Raw genomic sequence first — 20,398 nt, forward strand, 5'->3', positions numbered from 1 at the left:
TCAACCAGTGGTTATAACTATTACTCTGTGTGTCTAGCCTGTATCTTTTCTGCTGCAGTGAAAGCTAGTTATTCAATGAAAGGGAGCAACCTGCTGAGGGGGATGGTCTGGGTGCCTCGATGCTGTGGTCAATGGGTTGGCATCACACCCAGCACCCTGCCCAACACAGACACCACCCCCCAACCCTCACCCATAGCTGCTGCCACTGCCTTCCTAAGAACAGTGACTTCCTGTTTTCTAAGTTTTTGCCCTGCAATGTCATCACCAGTTGTGCCTGAGCCTGGGGGTGGAGCCGGGCAGCAGCAGGACTCAGGGCTCAAAGTTGGGGACTCAAAGGAAGGAAGGTTGGGGAGTAGAAAGCTGGCCACTTCTACCTGGACCATGAGCTACTGTGATTCATATTGATTCCATCAGTGCCTACAAACTGAGCGCTTACCAGTGACCAAGCCCTTCCCATTTGAGTGTCACACACCCTGGGAGGTCGCTGTGATTACTCAGTGATCACACAGTAGCAACACCAGGACTCGGATTGCAGTTGTCTCCTTCGTAGGATTTATTCTTACCAGCCGTGCTTCCTATCAAAGTGGAAACAAGCTGGACGGGGGTGAGGTTTGAAAGGCTGCCCTATAGAAATTGGAGGATCTGTGTGATTTGTGCTTCTGAAGGCAGAACTAGGTTCAAAGTTTTTTTTAAACTCTGAAAATTAGAGCTCTCCACCAGTGATTGCTGGGTGCTGAGCTTCCTGTCACCGGAGATATTCAAGCAGAGGCCAGAAGTGCCTACCAAAGAAGAAACTCCTGGAAGAGGTGGGAAGCTCTCTATATGAGATGAATCCCAGAGGCACTGGGATAAGGTAGATTGAGAAGGGACTTTGCATCAGATGCACTCAGAAAATCTCTAGCCATGTGACCTATTGGAGCCGCAATGTCATTATCTGCAAAATAGAATTGGTAATAATTCTGCCTGTATTGTGCAAGGTTGTTCTGAGGATTAAGCCAGATCATGCAAGTGCAAAGAGCTCTCTAAACTGTATGCTTCATGCATGTGTTACATCATTATCATTTTGTGAAGTGAGGAGTTCTCAGAAAGTCTACACACCACTGAGCTCCTACTGTGTGCCAGGCACTTTGTACACACCCATTATCTCTTTTTTTTTTTTTTTTTTTTTTTTTTGAGACGGAGTCCCGCTCTGTTGCCCAGGCTGGAGTGCAGTGTCGTGATCTCTGCTCACTGCAGGCTCCGCCTCCCGGGTTCACGCCATTCTCCTGCCTCAGCCTCCCGAGTAGCTGGGACTACAGGTGCCCGCCACAATGCCCGGCTAATTTTTTTTGTATTTTTTAGTAGAGACGGGGTTTCACCATGTTAGCCAGGATGGTCTCGATCTCCTGACCTCATGATCCGCCCGCCTCGGCCTCCCAAAGTGCTGGGATTATAGGCATGAGCCACTGCGCCTGGCCCCCATTATCTGTTTTTATCTTTCCACACCCCTGAAGAGTGGGTATCCCCATCCTGAGCTGGGAAACCTGGCCAGGTTCTGTCCCCAACCCTGGCATAATGGGGTGGGAGGTCGGAGGGCTGTCCCCTGCTGCCACTGCTTGTACCTGCAGAGCCTCTCAGCATGCGCCACTGTGCAGGGCACCCCACAAACTTTACCTCATTGCTCTGCACCCATGAAGTTGGTCTTGTCAAAGCCCTTCTGCAGATAGGAGAATTGAAGCTCAGAGAGGTTAAGAAAGCTGTTCTAAAACAAGCCAATAATGGGGCAGATTCCACATTTGAGTCTTAGAGCCTTTCTGACTCGAAGACTTATGTTCTTTGCTCTTCTCTAAGCCTGTGATGTGCTGGTGAGGAGGGGAAAGGTGCAAATGAAACTATAAGGCACCATCTGTGCTTGCCAGAGCCAGCGGTGGGGGGAGGACTTGAAGTGAAACGTTTACAAGCCATTGTGACTAAGTGTCAAAAGTGGGCAAAATGTCAAGGGCTGTGAATTCAGAGGTAGACGGAAACTCTGGAACCTGTGCCCACAGGTCAGGTTTATCGAAGCCATAAGGCTAAGAGAAGTACCTGGAGTCAGGAGACCCAGGAATTCCCTTCCAGCCTTGCCACTAACCTGCAGGTGTCCTTGGTGAAATTGCTTCATTCCTCTGATCTCAGTTTATCCACCTGTGAATTGGGCCCAAAAATAGCCCCCTGTTTGTCTCCTGGCACTCATAAGAATCAAACTCCATCAGACACAGGAAGTCACTTTAAAAGTAGAAATTAGGGTTCAAATGAGAAGAATCCTTATTAGTTGGAAGTGAGGGAGTCCCGCAGATGCCCAGCTCCGAAACAGGATTTGCTGGAGAAGGAGGTTGGCTGGAGGGGAAGAGGGCACCAGCGTGTATTTGCAGCCTCAGGATATGGCAGGACCAGGTTGATTAAGGCCTGATCCCTGTTAGCAGAAATTCACAGTCTGGCTCAGAGACAGACAGACAAACAACGCAATTCAAGTAAATCTCACCCAGAGAAACCAGATTCTGTAAGGATAGGTGCGTCTCCCCAAGGGTGCACTCTGGGGCTCCAGAATCTTCCCGTTAATGGTCAGTACCATGAGACTTCCTGAACTCAGGGCTTTTTTTTAATGAAGATGACAAAAGGCTATAAAGGGATGGCGAGGCTCACTGTCACTAATTAGACTCACAACACTTAGATACAATGACCCATATGCCTAGATACTCTGTGATCATCTTTGGCTGTCCCCAGCCTCCTCTGAGCATCTCACATGGCCTATTCCTGGGATCTTGCTACAGGGCAGGAAGGTTCCAACTTATTGTGCATGGGCTTAAAGTAGAAATCATGGCAGTAACAATAGGTGGCATAATGGAACACATACTCTTATGGGGTCCTTCACCCCATAAGAATTATTTTATTTTATCCTCACCCCATAAGAAGTATCATATTTGGCCAGGCACGGTGGCTGATGCCTGTAATCCCAGCACTTTGGGAGGCCAAGGCGGGCAGATCACTTGAGATCAGGAGTTTGAGACCAGCCTGGCCAACATGGCAAAACCCCATCTCTACTAAAATTACAAAAATTAGCAGGGCGTGATAGTGTGCACCTGTAATCCCAGCCACTCGGGAGGCTGAGGCAGGAGAATCACTTGAACCCGGGAGGCAGAGGTTGCAGTGAGCTGAGGTCATGCCATTGCACTCCAGCCTGGGCAACAGAGTGAGACTCCATTTAAAAAAAAAAAAAAGTATCGTATTTAACCCTCACCACCATCTAATGAGACAGGTGGTATTGTTATCCCCATTTTACAGATGAGAAAACGAAGGCTTAGAGAAGTTCTGTAATACACAGTTCAGAAATACAGTGTATAAGAAGGACCAAAGTTTTAATTTTGTTCAATCTGTTTGACAGAAATTTTCATTTGTTGTAGGGTATGGCTGCATCTCTACAGAAGGCGGGGCTTCCCTGTCACATGCTGTGGCCCCTGTAATGATGCAGTTCTGAATCAATCCATTCATGGCCATGCAAGGAAGTCCTCATGCCCAGGTTCCGCTCCAGGCCACTTAAGTCAGAGCCTCAGAGGAGAGGGTGGTGGATTGAGAGTCTGTGTGAGAATGTTCTATTAGTCTCTGGGGCTCCTTTCAAATGCTGAGGTTCTCCTGGGTGCTGTAAATCTTGGGTAGGGACCAGGAACACTAAATAAAACAGCTTCTCCACTTGTACAGAAAAGTAGCTACCATGTAATACCCTGAAACCTCCTAGGAAGCAGCTGCTGGTCCCTTTGGGATGGAATTGGTAGAAATATGAAGAAGCCACAGGAGCGCGCACAGGGAAGAAGACAGGACCAAGTAGAGAGTGGCGATGCAGTGCCTTTGAGCTGGCATCCTGCAAAACTGTCTGCTGTCCAGGGAAGCCCCTGCACCTTGTGTGTGGGCTCAAGAGCTAAGCCTTAAGCCCCATGAGGGGAGGGACTCAGAAGGCTCAACCCAAATATCAGACATCATTGTCTTTTGATTCTCATCACAACCCTTAAGGTAGATATGATTACCCTCCATTTAATAGATGAGGTAACTGAGGCCCAGAGAGGGAAGTGACTTGTCCAAGACCGCACAGCTAGTAAGTGGCAGGGGAAGCACTCGAATCCACCTTCACGCAATCCAGAGTTCATTCCATTTCAATAGTTCCCGGCACAGAGCAGATGCCCAATGAATATTTAATTAATTGCGTAACTGAATCAGGTCCTGCATCCCTGCATGGAGCTTTCTGGGCCATGACTGTCTTCCTCAGGCCCATCTCTCCCAGCACAGGCATAGTAGGACTGAGGAGAGGAGGGTCCTACACAGGGAATTATGTTGGGGTTAATATCCTCTCCTCCACCCAACCACACACAGTACACTTGTCATCAGTCATAAAACTATGCAGAAAGAAAGGAAGAAGGAAGGAGGGAAGGAAGGAAGGAAGGAAACTTGTTCATATTATTTATCTCAGGGAGGTGCCCAATCCCCCTGCCCCTTTGTGTTGTGCTGAGTCTGCACAACACAAAGAAATATTTCTTATTTGTGCTAAATTTACTGTCCAGTAATTTTTCTGTTCTCATTTTCTGTGACAAGCAGCTGAGTGATTTTCTCCTGGCTTTTCTTTTGAGTCTCAACCAGTCCCATAAATCGCCACGGTTATCTCCTCTGCAGTCCTCACAGCAAAAAGTCACCCCAGCTTTGGTGGCCTTCATGGGGGCTGGCTTGTCTCCCAGAGGCCTTCAGATCATCCCTAGGTCAGTGAGGACTTCCAGCAATATCTTAGGGCCAGAGGGCAGTCACACCTGGGTCTGGGCCCAATATCTTCCTCATCGCTGAAGCTCAGCCCTGAAAAGTTCCACAACATCGAGTGATTGTCTGCCCTGTGCCCTGCACTCTGATGCCGGGGCTGGAGGAAGAGGCAATAATGAAGATGCAGCCATTGGTCTCAGGTGCTGACAGCCTAGATGGAGGGGCATCTGAGTCCTGAGGAGTTGGGTTTGTAGAGCGCTTTGACGGATATAGGCTCTTGAACTGACAGCCTCTCACTTTTTCCTCAGGGGCTCAGGTGGTGGGACAGTCTAATTTCAACAGGTGTTGAGTGGAGGGTAGAACGCAGGCCTAGAAGATCTAGCTCAACAGGCAAGGGAGTAGAAAAATATGGGTGCGTTCAAGGAAGAATGGGGTGTAAAAGACAAGAGCAGAGGGACAGGGTGGCACAAAGCTGTGGTCTTTTCACGCCTGGACTGGTTATGGCAGAGCCCTAACATGGCTGGACAAAGAGCTTGGACTCTCGTCCGAGTGGCTGGGTCATCAATGATCTCTGGGCCGGGTCTGGGGGAAGTTTGCAGAGATCAGCTGCCTGGGGGCAAGCGGGGTCCTGAATTAGGGCTGGAGTCAAAAGCCAGGGGACAGAGGGATTCAGGGTGGTGGGGGTAAGGACACTAGTGGCTGCCTTTGAATCATCTGCTTCCGTAGTTTGTCGGGGAGGCCAAAACATTGCTGGCATGGAGGGGTAGGTAGGGCTGGCCCAGGGGCAGGAGGGGGCGAGAACTGCTAGGGATCAGTCCTGGGCTGCCTTTGACCATGTGCTCTGAACCCGAATCCTCGGTGCCTCAGTGTCCAAGTGTGGGTGGCAGGAGGATCTGACGATGATTACATTTAAGGCAGTGTCTGAAGAAATGTTAGTTTTCACCCTGTTCAACAGAAGAGGCAGCTGACAGAGCATACATAACCTGCCTCAAATCACACAGCCAGAAAGAATGACAGCACTCCCACATATGGCCTCCACTCCCTCTGCCCTCATCTGGGTCCAAAGGCCACCAGAGGGCGCCCAGGCCTTGGGAGACAGACACTAGCGGGGCTGGCCTGGGACCTCTGCTCTAGTTACCAGGCAGGGGTGGAGTGAGATGGATACCACACCCTGTTTTACAAGTTGAGTTGCTGCACATTTACCTAGTAGGAAGTGTGGTCAGACTAAAATCCGAGTCTCCTCATTCACAGTGCAGTGATGTTCCAAATGAAAACACAAACATTTTTTATTTTTTTTTTGAGACGGAGCCTCACTCTGTGTGCCAGGCTGAAGTGCAGTGGCGTGATCTCGGCTCACTGCAACCTCTGCCTCCCAGGTTCCAGCGATTCTCCTGCCTCAGCCTCCAGAGTGGCTGTGATTACAGGTGCCCGCCACCACGCCCAGCTAATTTTCGTATTTTTAGTAGAGACGGGGTTTCACCACATTGGCCAGGCTGGACTTGAACTCCTGACCTCAAGTGATCCACCTGTGTCGGCCTCCCAAAGTGCTGGGATTACAGGCGTGAGCTACCGCCCCCAGCCCAAAAATGCAAACTTTTATTTAACCAGAGTATTTAGTGTATCTGCTTTCTTCAGCCCATTGTACTCCAATGGCAGTGCCAACTAAACGTGCATTAACTACAGCTTGACAAAGGTTAATATGGCACTAGGAGTTAGGGGCCCCTGGGAAATTTGCAGTGGGAGAAGCTAACACAGAAGGGACCTTTGAGCTGCATTTTGTAGGATGCATCAAATGTTACCAAATAGTAGGGTTTCAGGGAGAGAAATGGAGGGAACATGAAGAGGGAACAGTGCATGCAAGGCACAGGGCAAATAGTCTGGAAGAGCAAGGCGTGTCCTGGGAAAGGGGTGTGTGTAGTGGGAGGAGGGGAGACAGAGAAGGCTGAGGATATGGAGCTGGGACTGGGGGACAGGGAGATGCTGGGTCTAGGTGGGGAGGGGCACCAAAGGTACCTCTGTCTGTTGCCCATGAAACCCTTCAGGGCACAGGAAAGGGAAGCCAAGCACCAGATCCCACTGTCCTGGGCAGGAGAGTGCTTGGCACTGAGGAGGCAGGGAGTGGGGGGAGTTAACCTAGATTCTCCCTGTCCTAGTTAACTGTCAGATATTGAAATGATCTCATTTGACCACCATTTGACCTATTGTCTCCCTGTGGGTAGGCCTCAGAGCCACACACCTCAGGCCAGGAGTACCATTCATCCAGACGTGAACATCTTCCCGAGGATTCCAGAGTTCTTGGTTCACACAGGGGCTAACATGGCTGGGCTTCTGCTGCAGTGGCAGGAGCTCTGTGCACAGAGAACAGCCTCATCTGCTCGCCTTGTTTCCACCTCCCCTCCCATTGCCCCAGGTTCTTTGGCCCCACAGCGGCCACATCTGCCGTTGGTGCCAATAGGTTTTCCAGGAGCTGGTTGAGGTGGGAGGGAGGGAGAGGGTTGTGATCAGGCTGAGGCATGGGGATTGGATATAGTCTCCGTGTCATAATTTCTTTGGTCACAGTCAGTCCTAGTGCCACCCTGGGGTGATGGGGATGTGTTCTCGCCACCTTGGGACTGGCTGACCAGCTTTATCTCTTGGCACAGAGGCACAGAGCTTCGGCCTGCTGGATCCCAAACTCTGCTACCTGCTGGATGGAATCCTCTTCATCTATGGTGTCATTCTCACTGCCCTGTTCCTGAGATTGAAGGTGGGTACCACTGGGCTTTGGGAGGAGGGCACGGGGTCCCCCACTTGATGGATGTTCAGAGGGGCCTTGGTCTTGGAAAGTCTCAAGCTTGGGTGGTGCCTGGGGCTTGGTATCCAGGAGCAAAGCAGGGACCAGCCCAGTATGTGCCTTGAGTGGGCTGAGGAGGAGGTGGCAGTGTCTGGCTGAGATGGACAGGGTAGGAGGGAGAGCCTGGTGCTAGGCACCTCCATGACAAGCCGTACAAATGTGTGCACATCAGAGTGTCCCAGGGAAGGCGATGCTGCTGGTGACAAAGGGGCTTACACTCAGGCAGAGGTCCTTCTTTCCAAGTGTGAATGAAGGCCATGTTAGCCTTTCTCTTGAAAAGGCCCTTCCTCATCTGTAATTGGGAGAGCGGAGCAGAGCATGGGTTTTTCACTTGGTGCCTTGCGGACCCTGGATTTCTTCGTGGGGCTGGTCATGGTGTGGGCAGAGAGTGGAAGAATTTAGGAGTAAAGGGGAGGATCCAGTCCCAGTCATCACTTCGGTGCTCCTCAACCCATTTCTTGTTTGAATTTTGGACTTTGGCATAATATTTTATTTGAAAAACCAAATCTTACTGAGTTTCTTGTTTTAAGTTTGAAAATGCTGCCCTAGATGATTTCTAAAGTTGTTTCCAATGCTCTAGATCTGTAAGACATTGCAGTTTCTCCCGCCTGAAGCGGCATGAAGTGAAGCAAGAGTGAGGCTGTGTCAGCTTCCAACAGATGCTCAGGACACTAAGCGAACGCGAGGCTTCCTGGGCACCGGCGCAGCCGGGCGACGGCTGAGGGCTGGGCGAGTGATGCACGTACAGCACCCTGCCCCGGGGGTCAAGATAGGAGGCGGGATCTTGACCAGCCGCCATCCACCCTGGATTGTCCTCAGAGTCCCCGGAGGAAGGGATCCTAGAGAATACTCATGTCCCCGGGGGCGCCGACCAAGAACCTTACACCTCTGCGCACGCGCGAGGGCGCTAGCCCGGGAAGAATAAACTCCAGCGGGTCCTGGGCCAGCGTGATGGATGCACGTGTCACAGGCGGGAGGAAAAAGGACAGTTGGGCTCAGAAAAAGGGGCTGCCACGCCCCGGCCCCTGCAAGGGCTCAGCCCCAGGAGGCAGGGCAGCATTGTTAGTTGCCAAGGAGCTGAGTAGGGCTGTCCCTCGGGTCGCCGCGCGCCCTGGCACCCCGGCACCCCTGCGCGCCCTCCCGGAGCAGTAACGCGCTTTGCTCTCTGTGTTGCAGTTCAGCAGGAGCGCAGACCCCCCCGCGTACCAGCAGGGCCAGAACCAGCTCTATAACGTAAGTCAGCCTCGCCGTAGACTCTCCGGAAAGGAAGGGCAGTCCCCTCCTCGGACCTAGGGAACACGCCCGCCAGAATCTCGGGTTCAGGTTTGGTCCTTAGCTATCACCTCTGCGACCCGGCTGCAACTTGTTTAACCTCAGTTTTCTAACCCGCAAAACAGGTGTAGTAATTGTACCTGTCTCAAAGGGCGCCATAAAGATGACATGCTTTAATGTCTTGATGCGTGGAACGAGCTTAGTCTAGTGCCTGCCACTAGTGAGCCCCCAAACCATCAGCAATTTGCAAAGGCTAGAGGGGGGTGGAGAAGGAATGTATTAGAATCTTCCCAGCGGAGGGGAAAGCGATTTCACACTCTCTGTGCAATGGGACTGTGGTGGAATTGACTACCACCTCTGAGCCCCCGCTTCTCTATTTGCTCATGAGAATGCTGATCCTCATCCCGTTGGACTGATCAGCATATAGTACTTGGTGGACTTTGTGGATCCCATCCACCGTCATGTTAATGCGTGTTCTCTGAGATGTCCTCTGGGATGATGGTCTCCAGATGGACCAGTTACCATCCCCTCCCCAGCCCCTGCCTCTCTTTTTGTGAGCCACCCCAGAGAGGGAAACCACACTCCCCAGTCCAGCTGGCTCCATCCTTCTGAGGTTCCTCTGTCCTGTGTCTGACACTTTCTTATCTGTTATAGGAGCTCAATCTAGGACGAAGAGAGGAGTACGATGTTTTGGACAAGAGACGTGGCCGGGACCCTGAGATGGGGGGAAAGCCGGTAGGGGTTCCTCTACCTTCCTGTGTGTTCCTGCATGTGTGGTGGGGCTCAGCCCAGGCTGTGGGGGAGGGCTCCTCAGCTTGCTCTGCAACCAGACTCGACCCTCACATGTGTGGGCCCGGGACAAGAGAAGAGATGGAGACCCACTTGCTGCCGCACCCTCTTCCTTCCTCCTTGGGTCCATTCTGCATCTCAAGGGGCCTCACCCCCGGACGTGGCACCCCACTGCTCATGTCTAAGCTCTACCCACTTCCCCTCAAACTGCTCCTTGGCCATCCTGAGATGCACACAAGGTGGCACCATCTGCCCCAGGAGGACAAACCTTGTGAAGAGGTCCATACAGGAAGGGCGCAAGACCCCTGGATAACCCACATATGGTTGGGGTATGGTCCCTGGGGGGCTTTGACCTCTTGGCTTTGTAGACACTATACCCTGTGGGTAGAGGAACAGCTGGATGACACTACAGTAGGGTAGGGTCCTCTTTGTTTTTTCCCCTTCATTCTGATTTCCTTCCTTCCTTCCTTCCTTCCTTCCTTCCTTCCTCCCTTCCTTCCTTCCTATGTCTTTCTCTCTCTTTCTATTTATTTTATATTGACAAATTATAGTTCTATATATTTATGGGGTACGAAGTATTGTTATGATTTTTGAATATAACATGAAATGATTAAATTAAGCTAATTAACATATTTATCACTTCAAATATTTAACTTTTTTGTGATGAGAACATTAGCAACTTACTCTTAGAGATATTAAAATGTATAGTACTCACGTATTAGCTATATTCAGCATGTTGTGCTGTTGATCTAAAAATAAATTACTCTTCCTAATTGAGGCTTTGTAGCCTGTGACTATCATCTCCCCATTCCCCCCATTTCCCAGCCTCTGGTAAACATCATGCTACTTGTCCATGCTTCAGTGAGTTAAACTGTTTTAGATTCCACATATAGGTGAGAACATGGAGTGTTTGTCTTTCTGTGCCTGGCTGATTTCACTTAGCATAATGGTCTCTAGTTCCATCCATGTTAGAGTGAATAACAGAATTTCTTCCTTTTTAAAAGCTGAATAGTATTCTATTGTGTCTATGTTCCACAGTCTCTTTATCTGTTCATTCTTTGATGGACACTTACGTTGATTCCATAACTTGGTTATTGGTTTCTTTTTTTTTTCTTTTCTTTTTTTTTTTTTTTTGAGACAGCATTTAGCTTTTGTTGCCCAGGCTGGAGTGCAATGGCACAGTCTCGGCTCACCACAACCTCTGCCTCTTGGGTTCAAGCAATTCTCCTGCCTCAGCCTCCCGAGTAGCTGGGATTACAGGCATGCGCCACCACGCTTGGCTAATTTTGTAGTTTTTTAGTAGAGACGAGGTTTCTTCATATTGGTCAGGCTGGTCTCGAACTTTCGACCTCGAGTGATCTGCCTGCCTCAGCCAACCAAAGTGCTGCCATTCCAGGCGTGAGCCACCACACCCAGCCTTGGTTATTGTTAATAGGGCTACAATTTGCAATCACAGGCATGAGCCCCTGCGCCTGGCCGTGGTTATTGTTAATAGTGCTACAATCAACATGGGCATATAGACATTTCTTCAACAAGCAGACTTCAAATCTTTTGGGTAAATACCCAGAAGTGGGATTGTTGGGTCATATGGTAGTTCTATTTTTAGTTTTTTGTGGAGCCTCAATACTGTTTTCCATAATGGTTGTATAAATTTACATTCCCACCAAGAGTGTTCAAGGGTTTCGTTTTCTTTCCATCCTCGCCAACTATTGTTGTCTTTTGTCTTTTTGGTAATGCCCACCCTAACAAGTGTGAGGTGATCTCATTGTGGTTTTACTTTTTATCTCCCTAATGGTTAGTGATGTTAAGCATTTTTTCATGTATCTCTTAGCCATTTATATGTCTTCTTTTGAGAAATGTCTATTCACCTATGATTTATTATGGAAGTTTTACAGTTTCAGGCCTTATGTTTAAGTCTGTAATCCATTTTGAGTTGATTTTTGTATATGGTGTGAGATAAGGTCCAATTTCCTTATTTTGCATGTGGATATCCAGTTTTTCCAACACCATTTATTGAAGAGACCATTCATTTCCCATTGTATATTCTTGGCACCTTTTGCTAATTGCTCGGCTGGGACCTATGTTACTATATTGAATAGAAGTAGTGAGTGTGGGCATCTTTGTCTTGTTTCAGATCTTAGAAGAAAGGGAGGAAAGGCTTCAACTTTTCCCTGCTGAGTGTGGTGTTAGCTGTGGATTGGTCATATGTGGCCTTTATTGTGTGGAGGCACATTCCTTCTATACCTAATTTGTTGAGAGTTTTTAGCATGGAAGGATGTTAAATTTTGTCAAATGCTTTTCCTGCATCTAGTGAGATGATCATGATTTTTGTTCTTCATTCTGTTAATGTGGTGTATCATGTTTATTGATTTCATTTGTTGAACCATCCTTGCATCCCAGGGATTAATCCCACTTGATCACAGTGAATGATCCTTTTAATGTGTTGTTAAATTTGGCTTGTTAGGGTCCTCTTAAGCGCAGGGCTCAGGACAAAGACCAGGGCTGTCCTGGTGTAAGGGCAGTGCTGCCAGATGCTGCCAGTGGTCACGCCTGTCCATCCAGCCCCCGTCCAGGCTGATCCCTGTGCTGGTTGTGTTGTTGCTAGAGTGAATGGGCAGTAGAGAAGCTGTTGATTTCATTGACTACTCCTCACCCCCACCATCCAAGTTTATCTTACCTCCTCTCCTCTTGTCAGGACTAGGAGGGTGTGGGGAGGGCACCTTTCAGTAGGCACTCACTACCAGCGGCTGGCCCTGCTCCAAATGATGGTATGTGACACCTTTTGTCTTCAGCCAAAAGTCCCACTTGTCAGCTTGTGATGTGTGTGGGGGTCTGTCTGCAAAGGGACAATCTGCAGGCGTCCGGATGGCCTGCCCTGGGCAATGCTGGGGTTGGGTGGGCCCCTCTGGAAGAGCGAAGTGTGTATCCAACTGCAGGTAACCAAGTATGAGCCATGTAGTGCCGTAAGGGCCCCAACAGTGGCCTAGGCAGGGCTGGGGTAGCACAGGGAGAAGAGAGGCAGAGGACAGAGCCCCAGGGAACTGCAGTCAGGGGGCAGGATGGGGTTTGCTGTACTTTCATGGCTTGGGTTTGTGTTTATCTCCCTCTAATGTCTTCCCTTTGATTTTCCTAGCAGAGAAGGAAGAACCCTCAGGAAGGCCTGTACAATGTGAGTAGAGGAGACCTCACATTTGACCTTGGAAAGTTGGAGGAAGGGCTCGAGGAGGGCTCCAGAGGAAGGGCTGGAGGAAGGACTGGAAGAGGGCTCCAGAGGAAGGGCTGGAGGAAGGGCTGGAGGAGGGCTCCAGAGGAAGGCGGTTGCTCTTCACTCTGTGGTCTTTGTCTGCCTAGACCTTCCCTTCTTGGATCGAGTAATGTCTCACCTGCTTGCGGCCTGCAGCAGCACCTGCTTCTAGAAAGTCTCCTTAGCTGAAAAGTGCCGAGTAATCTCCCTTCCTTCCCTCTCCGACCCCTGCTGCTGGAGTTCCCAGGTTGATCAGCCTGGGGTGTAGGGGGACACAGCAAGGTCAAGCTAGGCAAGGACGAGGTGGCCGGCCCCTTCAAGGGGCTCCTGTCCTGGGTGCTGAAGTCTTCTGAGTGTTCCCCCTTATAGGAAGGCCAACCTCACCCTCCTGGGTGTGACCCTGAACCCTGATTGTCGCTCTGCGTTGCCATGCAGGAGACCCTTGCAGGTGGCAGCCTCCTGTGAAGGAGATGCCTCCCCGCCCCTTCTGCAGGGAGGGAGGGTTGATCTACAGCCCGTTTGGCTGTGTAAAGAGACAGCTTGCTCAGATAAATGATTCTGGGGCTCCAGGTGAGCCCTTGTTTTGCCCAGTCTCCATGTCTTTGTCTAGAACTCCACCTCCTATCTTTTAGAGCCTAACTTGAGCTCCTTAGCTCAGTGCAAACAGCTGGCAGCTCGGAGGAGACTCCAAAGGGCTGAGGACGAGGGGGGTGGGCTGGAGCTGGTTGTGGGCAGAGAAGTTTGTGTGCATAAGGTTTGGAGCCTTGATTGTGGGAGCCCTCCCTCCCTGCCACTGCTGCCAACTTAGGGATCAAGAAGCTTCCTCTTGTAGGGGAGCCTGCTGCTTTCTGCATTAGTTGGTAAAAATCAGTGTTCCACTCCTCTTCTGCAGGCACTGCAGAAAGATAAGATGGCGGAAGCCTACAGTGAGATTGGGATGAAAGGCGAGGTGAGTGTTGCTGTTTCTTAATTCCCGAGGGAGTTCCTCTTGGTCCTCCAGACACGCCTGCTGCAGGCCTCCTTTCCCATCCACTTCTCATCCCAGCTGCAAACGCCCATGTGTTGGCCATCAGAGGTGAAGGCGAACCTGACTGTCACCCAGTCGGGCAGAACATAAGAACCTAAGGAAGGGCTGATGCTCTTTCAGTACTGAAAACCAAATCTAGATTCTATGACAGCCTAAGCTTTGCAAAAGCAGGTCCGTTTTAATAACAGGAAGCATCGAGTGCTTAATATGTGCTGCCGTGTTCAGTGATCAGGACCACAGGTCCCAGGGCAACATGAAAACGTGGGACCCCCTTGTTCATCAACAATTAAGAATTTCAAAATGGTGAGAGTGAAGCATTGACCCCTTCCAAGCAGGGGTTCTCTGTAGTTTTATTTAATTCCCACAACAACCCAATAAGAAACATGTGCCCTGCGAGGCACAAGGAGGTTAAGTGACTTACCCAAGGTCTTCTAGCTGGTAAACGGGCACGTGATGGAACTGACTATGCCAGAGCTCGTAACTGCTCAAAACAGCTGGTTGTCAGTGAGCAAAAATGACTAGCCAAGAACTTTAAGAGCTGAAGAGAGGCCCATTTATCTAAGCAGTGGGCAACATAGGTCCTGTGGGCCCTAGACCTTAGGAATCTGATGTCTGTGAGGATCTGAGTGGGATGGAGCAAACCCAAGCCCCATCATGGCCAGGCCTCCCCTTACTCTGCAGAGATGAAGGTCTGACCTGGGGCCTGAGGATCCTTCTTTCCCAGGGGCAGGGGTGCTGCTGGGAGACAGTTACCTCTGACTTCCTGGGTACCTTGGGAGGGACCCTTGAGCAGAAATGCCACTACTGACTGCCTGACTTTCTAATCCTTTTCTCATTTCACTCCCAAAGAACCAGCGCCGGAGGGGCAAGGGGCACGATGGCCTTTACCAGGTAGGAGCTGCCGGCGTCCCTTCTGTGGAAGGGGCACCACCTGACAATGGGCAAGATCAAGGCCCCCACATTTTGCCTGCTGGTGGCAACAGCTCTTGCCAACAGCTGGGCAGGGCAAGCCCAAGACACCCATTTAGGCCAGCGGCAACGCCACTGCCAATAAGTCCCTGGAGCACAGCTGGGACTCGGCCACTCAAGCGAATTACTTGGCTCCAACCATGCCTTGCTTGGCCATGGCAGACAGAGCAGCAGCTGTCCAGAGGGTACGCGGCCTCCCTGCACATGCAGATGGAGGCAAAGGACCACACAAATGATTATCCTGCCTTTTTGGGTTCTTGTAGAACCCTCACTCTGCATCATTTCCTTAGGCCTAGTAAGATGAGCGGTTGGCTGGGAAGACTGAAGGAAAAAAAGCTAAGAAAAATGGCAGCTTCAAAAAGAAAATGTTATGTAGTTAGGTGCCTGGTTTTTGCAAATCAGTGCAGGCAATTATGCAAACTAAGCACGGTCAACCTACTTCTCTAAAGTATGATCCCCAGCAGATTGTCATTTCTCTCCTTCTGACTCCCATGGGCTGTTCATAGCTCGTTCTTCTGACTCTAGTGTCAGGATACCCAGCTTGCCTGAGTTGAGTGATATCAAAAGGGCCCCAGAAATTTACCTGTGTGTGGCTGCTGTTGATCCGTCTCCTTCCTGGCCCCCGGACCAGGGGGACAGGCATTCCAGCAGGTTTGGGGCCAGCCTTGTGGGCCTGTTCCTGACCAAGAAAATACGAGAATCACCGGGCCTGGGAAGGGAAGGAGGCTCACAAAGGGCTGAGGCCAAAGAGCCCCTCTTCTCCCTGTGACAAGTCCAAGCTTCCTTTGGGCCCAGGTGTCAGGGACAGCATATTCTCTGGAGCAGGCCTGGGCCCTCCACCCTGATTCCTGCCCAATATGGGAGGTGGGAGACTCCTTTCTCTTAGGCCCAACAGGAAGTTGGCGGGGCCAAAGCACTGTAAGGCACAGCATTTGAGGAGCTGAGAAGAAGGGTGTGAATTTAGCTGGAAAGGAGTTGCTGCAAGGCCATTCCCGGCAGGGCACAGAACCCATCTACCAACGAAGCTGTTGCAGCCAAGGCTCCCGCCCGTGGGGTCAGGGGGATTATTCCTGGGCCTCTGGAGGCTGGGTGGGTGGTCACGGGGCTGTGCTGCAGAGACACCTGTTGGCCTCTGGGTTGGCTCCTGCCTACACAGGCTACTGACCCACTCTTGTTTTCTGATTTGCTTTCACCAGGGTCTCAGTACAGCCACCAAGGACACCTATGATGCCCTTCACATGCAGGCCCTGCCCCCTCGCTAACAGCCAGGGGATTTCACCACTCAAAGGCTAGACCTGCAGACGCCCAGATTATGAGACACAGGATGAAGCATTTACAACCCGGTTGACTCATCTTCTCAGCCACTGAAGTATTCCCCTTTATGTACAGGATGCTTTGGTCATATTTAGCTCCAAACCATCACACACAGACTGTTGTCCCTGCACTCTTTAAGGGAGTGTACCCCCAGGGCTTACGGCCCTGGCCTTGGGCCCTCTGGTTTGCTGGTGGTGCAGGTAGACCTGTTTCCTGGCGGTTCCTCGTTCTCCCTGGGAGGCCGGCACACTGCCTCTCACAGCTGAGTTGTTGAGTCTGTTTTGTAAAGTTCCCAGAGAAAGCGCAGATGCTAGCACATGCCCTAATGTCTGTATCATTCTGTCAGTGTCTGAGTGGCTTCACTCCTGCTGTAAATTTGGCTTCTGTTGTCACCTTCACCTCCTTTCAAGGTAACTGTACTGGGCCATGTTGTGCCTCCCTGACGAGAGGGCCGGGCAGAGGGGCAGATGGAAAGGAGCCTAGGCCAGGTGCACCCAGGGAGCTGCAGGGGCATGGGAAGGTGGGCGGGTAGGGGAGGGTCAGCCAGGGCCTGCGAGGGCAGCGGGAGCCTCCCTGCCTCAGGCCTCTGTGCCGCACCATTGAACTGTACCACGTGCTACGGGGGCCAGAAGATGAACAGACTGACCTTGATGAGCTGTGCACAAAGTGGCATAAAAAACAGTGTGGTTACACAGTGTGAATAAAGTGCTGCGGAGCAAGAGGAGGCCGTTGATTCACTTCACGCTTTCAGCGAATGACAAAATCATCTTTGTGAAGGCCTCGCAGGAAGACCCAACACATGGGACCTATGACTGCCCAGCGGACAGTGGCAGGACAGGAAAAACCCCAGTCAATGTACTAGGACACTGCTGTGTCATTACAGGGCACAGGCCATGGATGGAAAACGCTTTCTGCTCTGCTTTTTTTCTACTGTTTTAATTTATACTGGCATGCTAAAGCCTTCCTATTTTGCATAATAAATACTTCAGTGAAAATGCAGCTTTACTCTAAGCTTTATTTCAGCAGTCAAGCTTGTAATGGCAATTCAGTCATCAGTAAATCAGCAGGTTGCCCTTGGGGGAGGAGGGGAGCAAAACTGCTGATTCTCGGATGAGAACAGGACAGTTCCTGGGAATGAGCACATGAGCGCAGGTGCATCCTGCGGCCCGGAATGCGGCCATATGGGTGGCGTCGCACAGGGCAAGTGGGCCGGGCATCCCGACTGGGTGGCTGTGCCTTAGACAGAGAGGGCTATGGGAAAGGAGCCCTGCAGCACGGCACCAGCTTGTCGGGTGCAGGAAAACAAGCGTGAAAGGCTGTCCTGGCACTCAGGCATCGGAATAGGCAGCACGTGAGCAGAAGGTGTCCGGAAGTTATGCACAGCAGCTGATGCCACAGTGCAAAATGTCTCAGTGCATAGGGTTTGAGGGAGGGATGGAGGACAAGTCTTTTAGGTGTTTCCCTCACAAAAGGTGGCCCTGTCCCTAGCAGTATTTCCTCTAACTGTAGTGGCTATAAGGCCCCAATTCAACAAGCCCACCAACTAATATTGTGTAAAGACTGAAATCTATACCTTGACATTTTCAAAAAGGAAATCCAAGACCATGACTGTTAAAAGCCCCTGAAAATCTGGGATTCCAACAGGAGCCAAGCGCATCATCGCTAGGCATATTTAACAATTCACAGGCAACTCATAAGGAGAAGGCATCTGATTTGTAACTTGGCCTCAGGGGAATTCTGCTACTCACTGGGCTTTTAAAACTGAAGTCTGGTTCATCTATTAGTGAAAGAGAGTGCCTCTCACACCGAGGGCTTGTGCTAGACCAAGTTTCAAGGTCAGCTGACATGTATACAGGCTGTGTGACCTGGATGGCTGGTTTGAAAAAAGTGAGTCGATCCAATTCTGTCAAGAATATGTCTTAGTCTGGGCATGGTGGCTCATGCCTGTAATCCCAGCACTTTGTGAGGCTGAGGCAGGAGAATCCTTTGAGCCTAGGAGTTTGAGACCAGCCTGGGCAAAACAGGAGGACCCCGTCTCTACAACAAAATACAGCTGGGCATGGTGGCATGTGCCTGTGTTCCTCGCTACTCGGGATGCTGAAGCTAGAGGATCGCTTGAGCACAGGAGGTCAAGGCTGCAGTGAGCCGAAATCCAGCCTGGGTAACAGAGGGAGACCCTATCTCAAAAAAAAAAAAAAAAAAAAAAATATATATATATACACACACACACACACACACATATATAATTATTATATTATATATATTATATATACATTATATATTATATAATATATATATCTTTTTTATAACATATGTCTAAAGAGGCAAAAAGAAAAGCTGGCAGTGGGCAGTGACCTATGGTGCTAGAGCTAACCTGGGGTGTGGGCCATATCAGGCTACATGCAAGGTAACCACACAGACAGCAAGCTGGGGGAGAACTGAGACGTGCTCACAGAAGCAGGGCTGAGAAACCAGTTTCCGAGAGAGCAAAGCCCGGAATCCGAGGGGAGTGGCTAGCCCTGGAACTGTCAGGGTTCCTGCCTTTCCTGAGGTCTGGCAATGCCTTCTCCACAGCACAACTGCACTCCCTCCATCCTAAGACACTGTTGGTTATTGATATATCAACTTATTTCAAGGGCAAAAACACTAAATATCCATCGTAAGATGTAGATCTGTTTCATGGGTTAAAATGTGAAGATGTGCTTAGAATCAAGGAAACATGGAATTTTACTTGTATTGAGGAAACACATTATATATAATGATGGAAGCTTTCGATATTTTTCAAACATTTATTCAAATGTCACTAAACTCAGAGATAAGATATGAATATTTCTGATTGCTTTTCTTCTTAGAATATAATTTGAGGTCATTCTTGGAATAAGATCCAAGGTTACTAGTTTAAAATGTTCCTATAAACAGAGAAATACTCAAAACTGCAAAGCCTGGCTTGGCAGAGAAAAAATGGCAGACGACCTACTTAGGCTAAGAGGACAACTTTCGGGGTGATTTAAAGCCTTGTCATTTGGCCAACTGTTTAGCCACAGGCCTCAAACTGTCTGTGAATAACTTGTGATGTGTTTTGGTTGCTTGGTGCTGGACATTTCAGTTGTTGATCAACAACTACTTTTATGAACCCATGACTGAGTCCTAACACTGGATTTCCTGTTAACTTCAACCTGGGTCTTTGGAGAGATATAAGTCCCTCCAAAAACAAAAGAGTAAGGGCAGATATTATTCACATCCTGCCATAGATAATTCAGCTTTGTATACAAACCTGGAAATGGGTTAGAATTTAACAACTTTTTCACAAAGGACTACAGGGGTAACAATCTCATCAAGTTGTTTATCCTCATTCCTTAGGATATGACAAACGAGTTTTGCTTGCTAAGTCTGTGAGCACGACACTATCTCAAAAACAGGATTTCTGTTAAAAACTTGACATTATTTTAAGAAAATAACTCTACAAACTGAAATGTAAACCATATATCTAAGGAATGGAATGGAAAAATAGAAATTCTATGATAAAGGAGCAGAGAGAAAAGGACCCACCATTTGTCTTCCCATTTTGGTCCCTTTCCAGGAGAGCGAGCACATCTTGCGACAACGGCTCTCCATATCATCTAATTCAAGAATGCCTGTCAGATGGCCAGCACGTGATAGACAACTTCCCCAGGTTCTTCAGTAAGCTGAAGCCTTCTCTCTGTGGGGAATTCATTTTAAAATTCAAACTTTCCTTTTCATGAAATGAATGAATTGTAGTAAGACACTAAATGCTAAGTAGTATTTATAAGTCTGAAGAAGCTAAGTTGTGCAACCTCGAACAGGAGGAGGACCAGATGCCAAGTTCAGGGTTACCTTCCTTCAGAGGACCCCCCCACCCGGCCCCCACCCAATGAATGTTCAGGACTTGGCAAGAAATGTGAGAGGGGCAGTGCAGTTTAAACAATAAATTTGGAAAAAGTTGAGTTCGGTCCCAGCTCTGCAGTCAAATACACAGTGAGATGGAGCTTTGAAGAGCTCCCTTGCAGGATCAATCACGGGCCTGCGTGTTTGATCACACGAAGTACTTGGGCCTGAAGGAGACTACTGCTACTCAGGGTCCCACGAAACCACACTGAGGGTCTGGGAGGGAGAAATGCAGTGGCCATAGCTCCCCCTGGAGTGCAGGAGGAAGGGTGGAGTGGGGCAGGAACCA

At 49.7% G+C, this 20,398-nt stretch overlaps 1 protein-coding gene across 2 annotated transcripts in view; it reads left to right on the forward strand.

Annotated features, from left to right (window-relative positions):
• Positions 1-17,196, forward strand: part of CD247 (CD247 molecule) — an 87,454-nt gene extending 70,258 nt beyond the window's left edge. The window contains exons 2-8 of one of the 2 annotated variants that reach the window (XM_054466431.2): positions 7,398-7,501; positions 8,765-8,821; positions 9,515-9,595; positions 12,783-12,818; positions 13,786-13,842; positions 14,770-14,811; positions 16,086-17,196. In XM_054466431.2, coding sequence (XP_054322406.1) covers positions 7,398-7,501; positions 8,765-8,821; positions 9,515-9,595; positions 12,783-12,818; positions 13,786-13,842; positions 14,770-14,811; positions 16,086-16,151 — 443 coding nt within the window. In that variant the 3' untranslated portion in view covers positions 16,152-17,196. The remainder of the gene's footprint in view (positions 1-7,397; positions 7,502-8,764; positions 8,822-9,514; positions 9,596-12,782; positions 12,819-13,785; positions 13,843-14,769; positions 14,812-16,085) is intronic. The other variant, XM_054466458.2, reaches the window with a different exon arrangement.
• The last annotated feature ends 3,202 nt before the right edge of the window (positions 17,197-20,398 follow it).

Source organism: Pongo pygmaeus, chromosome 1 (assembly GCF_028885625.2).
Source record: "Pongo pygmaeus isolate AG05252 chromosome 1, NHGRI_mPonPyg2-v2.0_pri, whole genome shotgun sequence".
NCBI classification, from domain to species: Eukaryota; Metazoa; Chordata; class Mammalia; order Primates; family Hominidae; genus Pongo; species Pongo pygmaeus.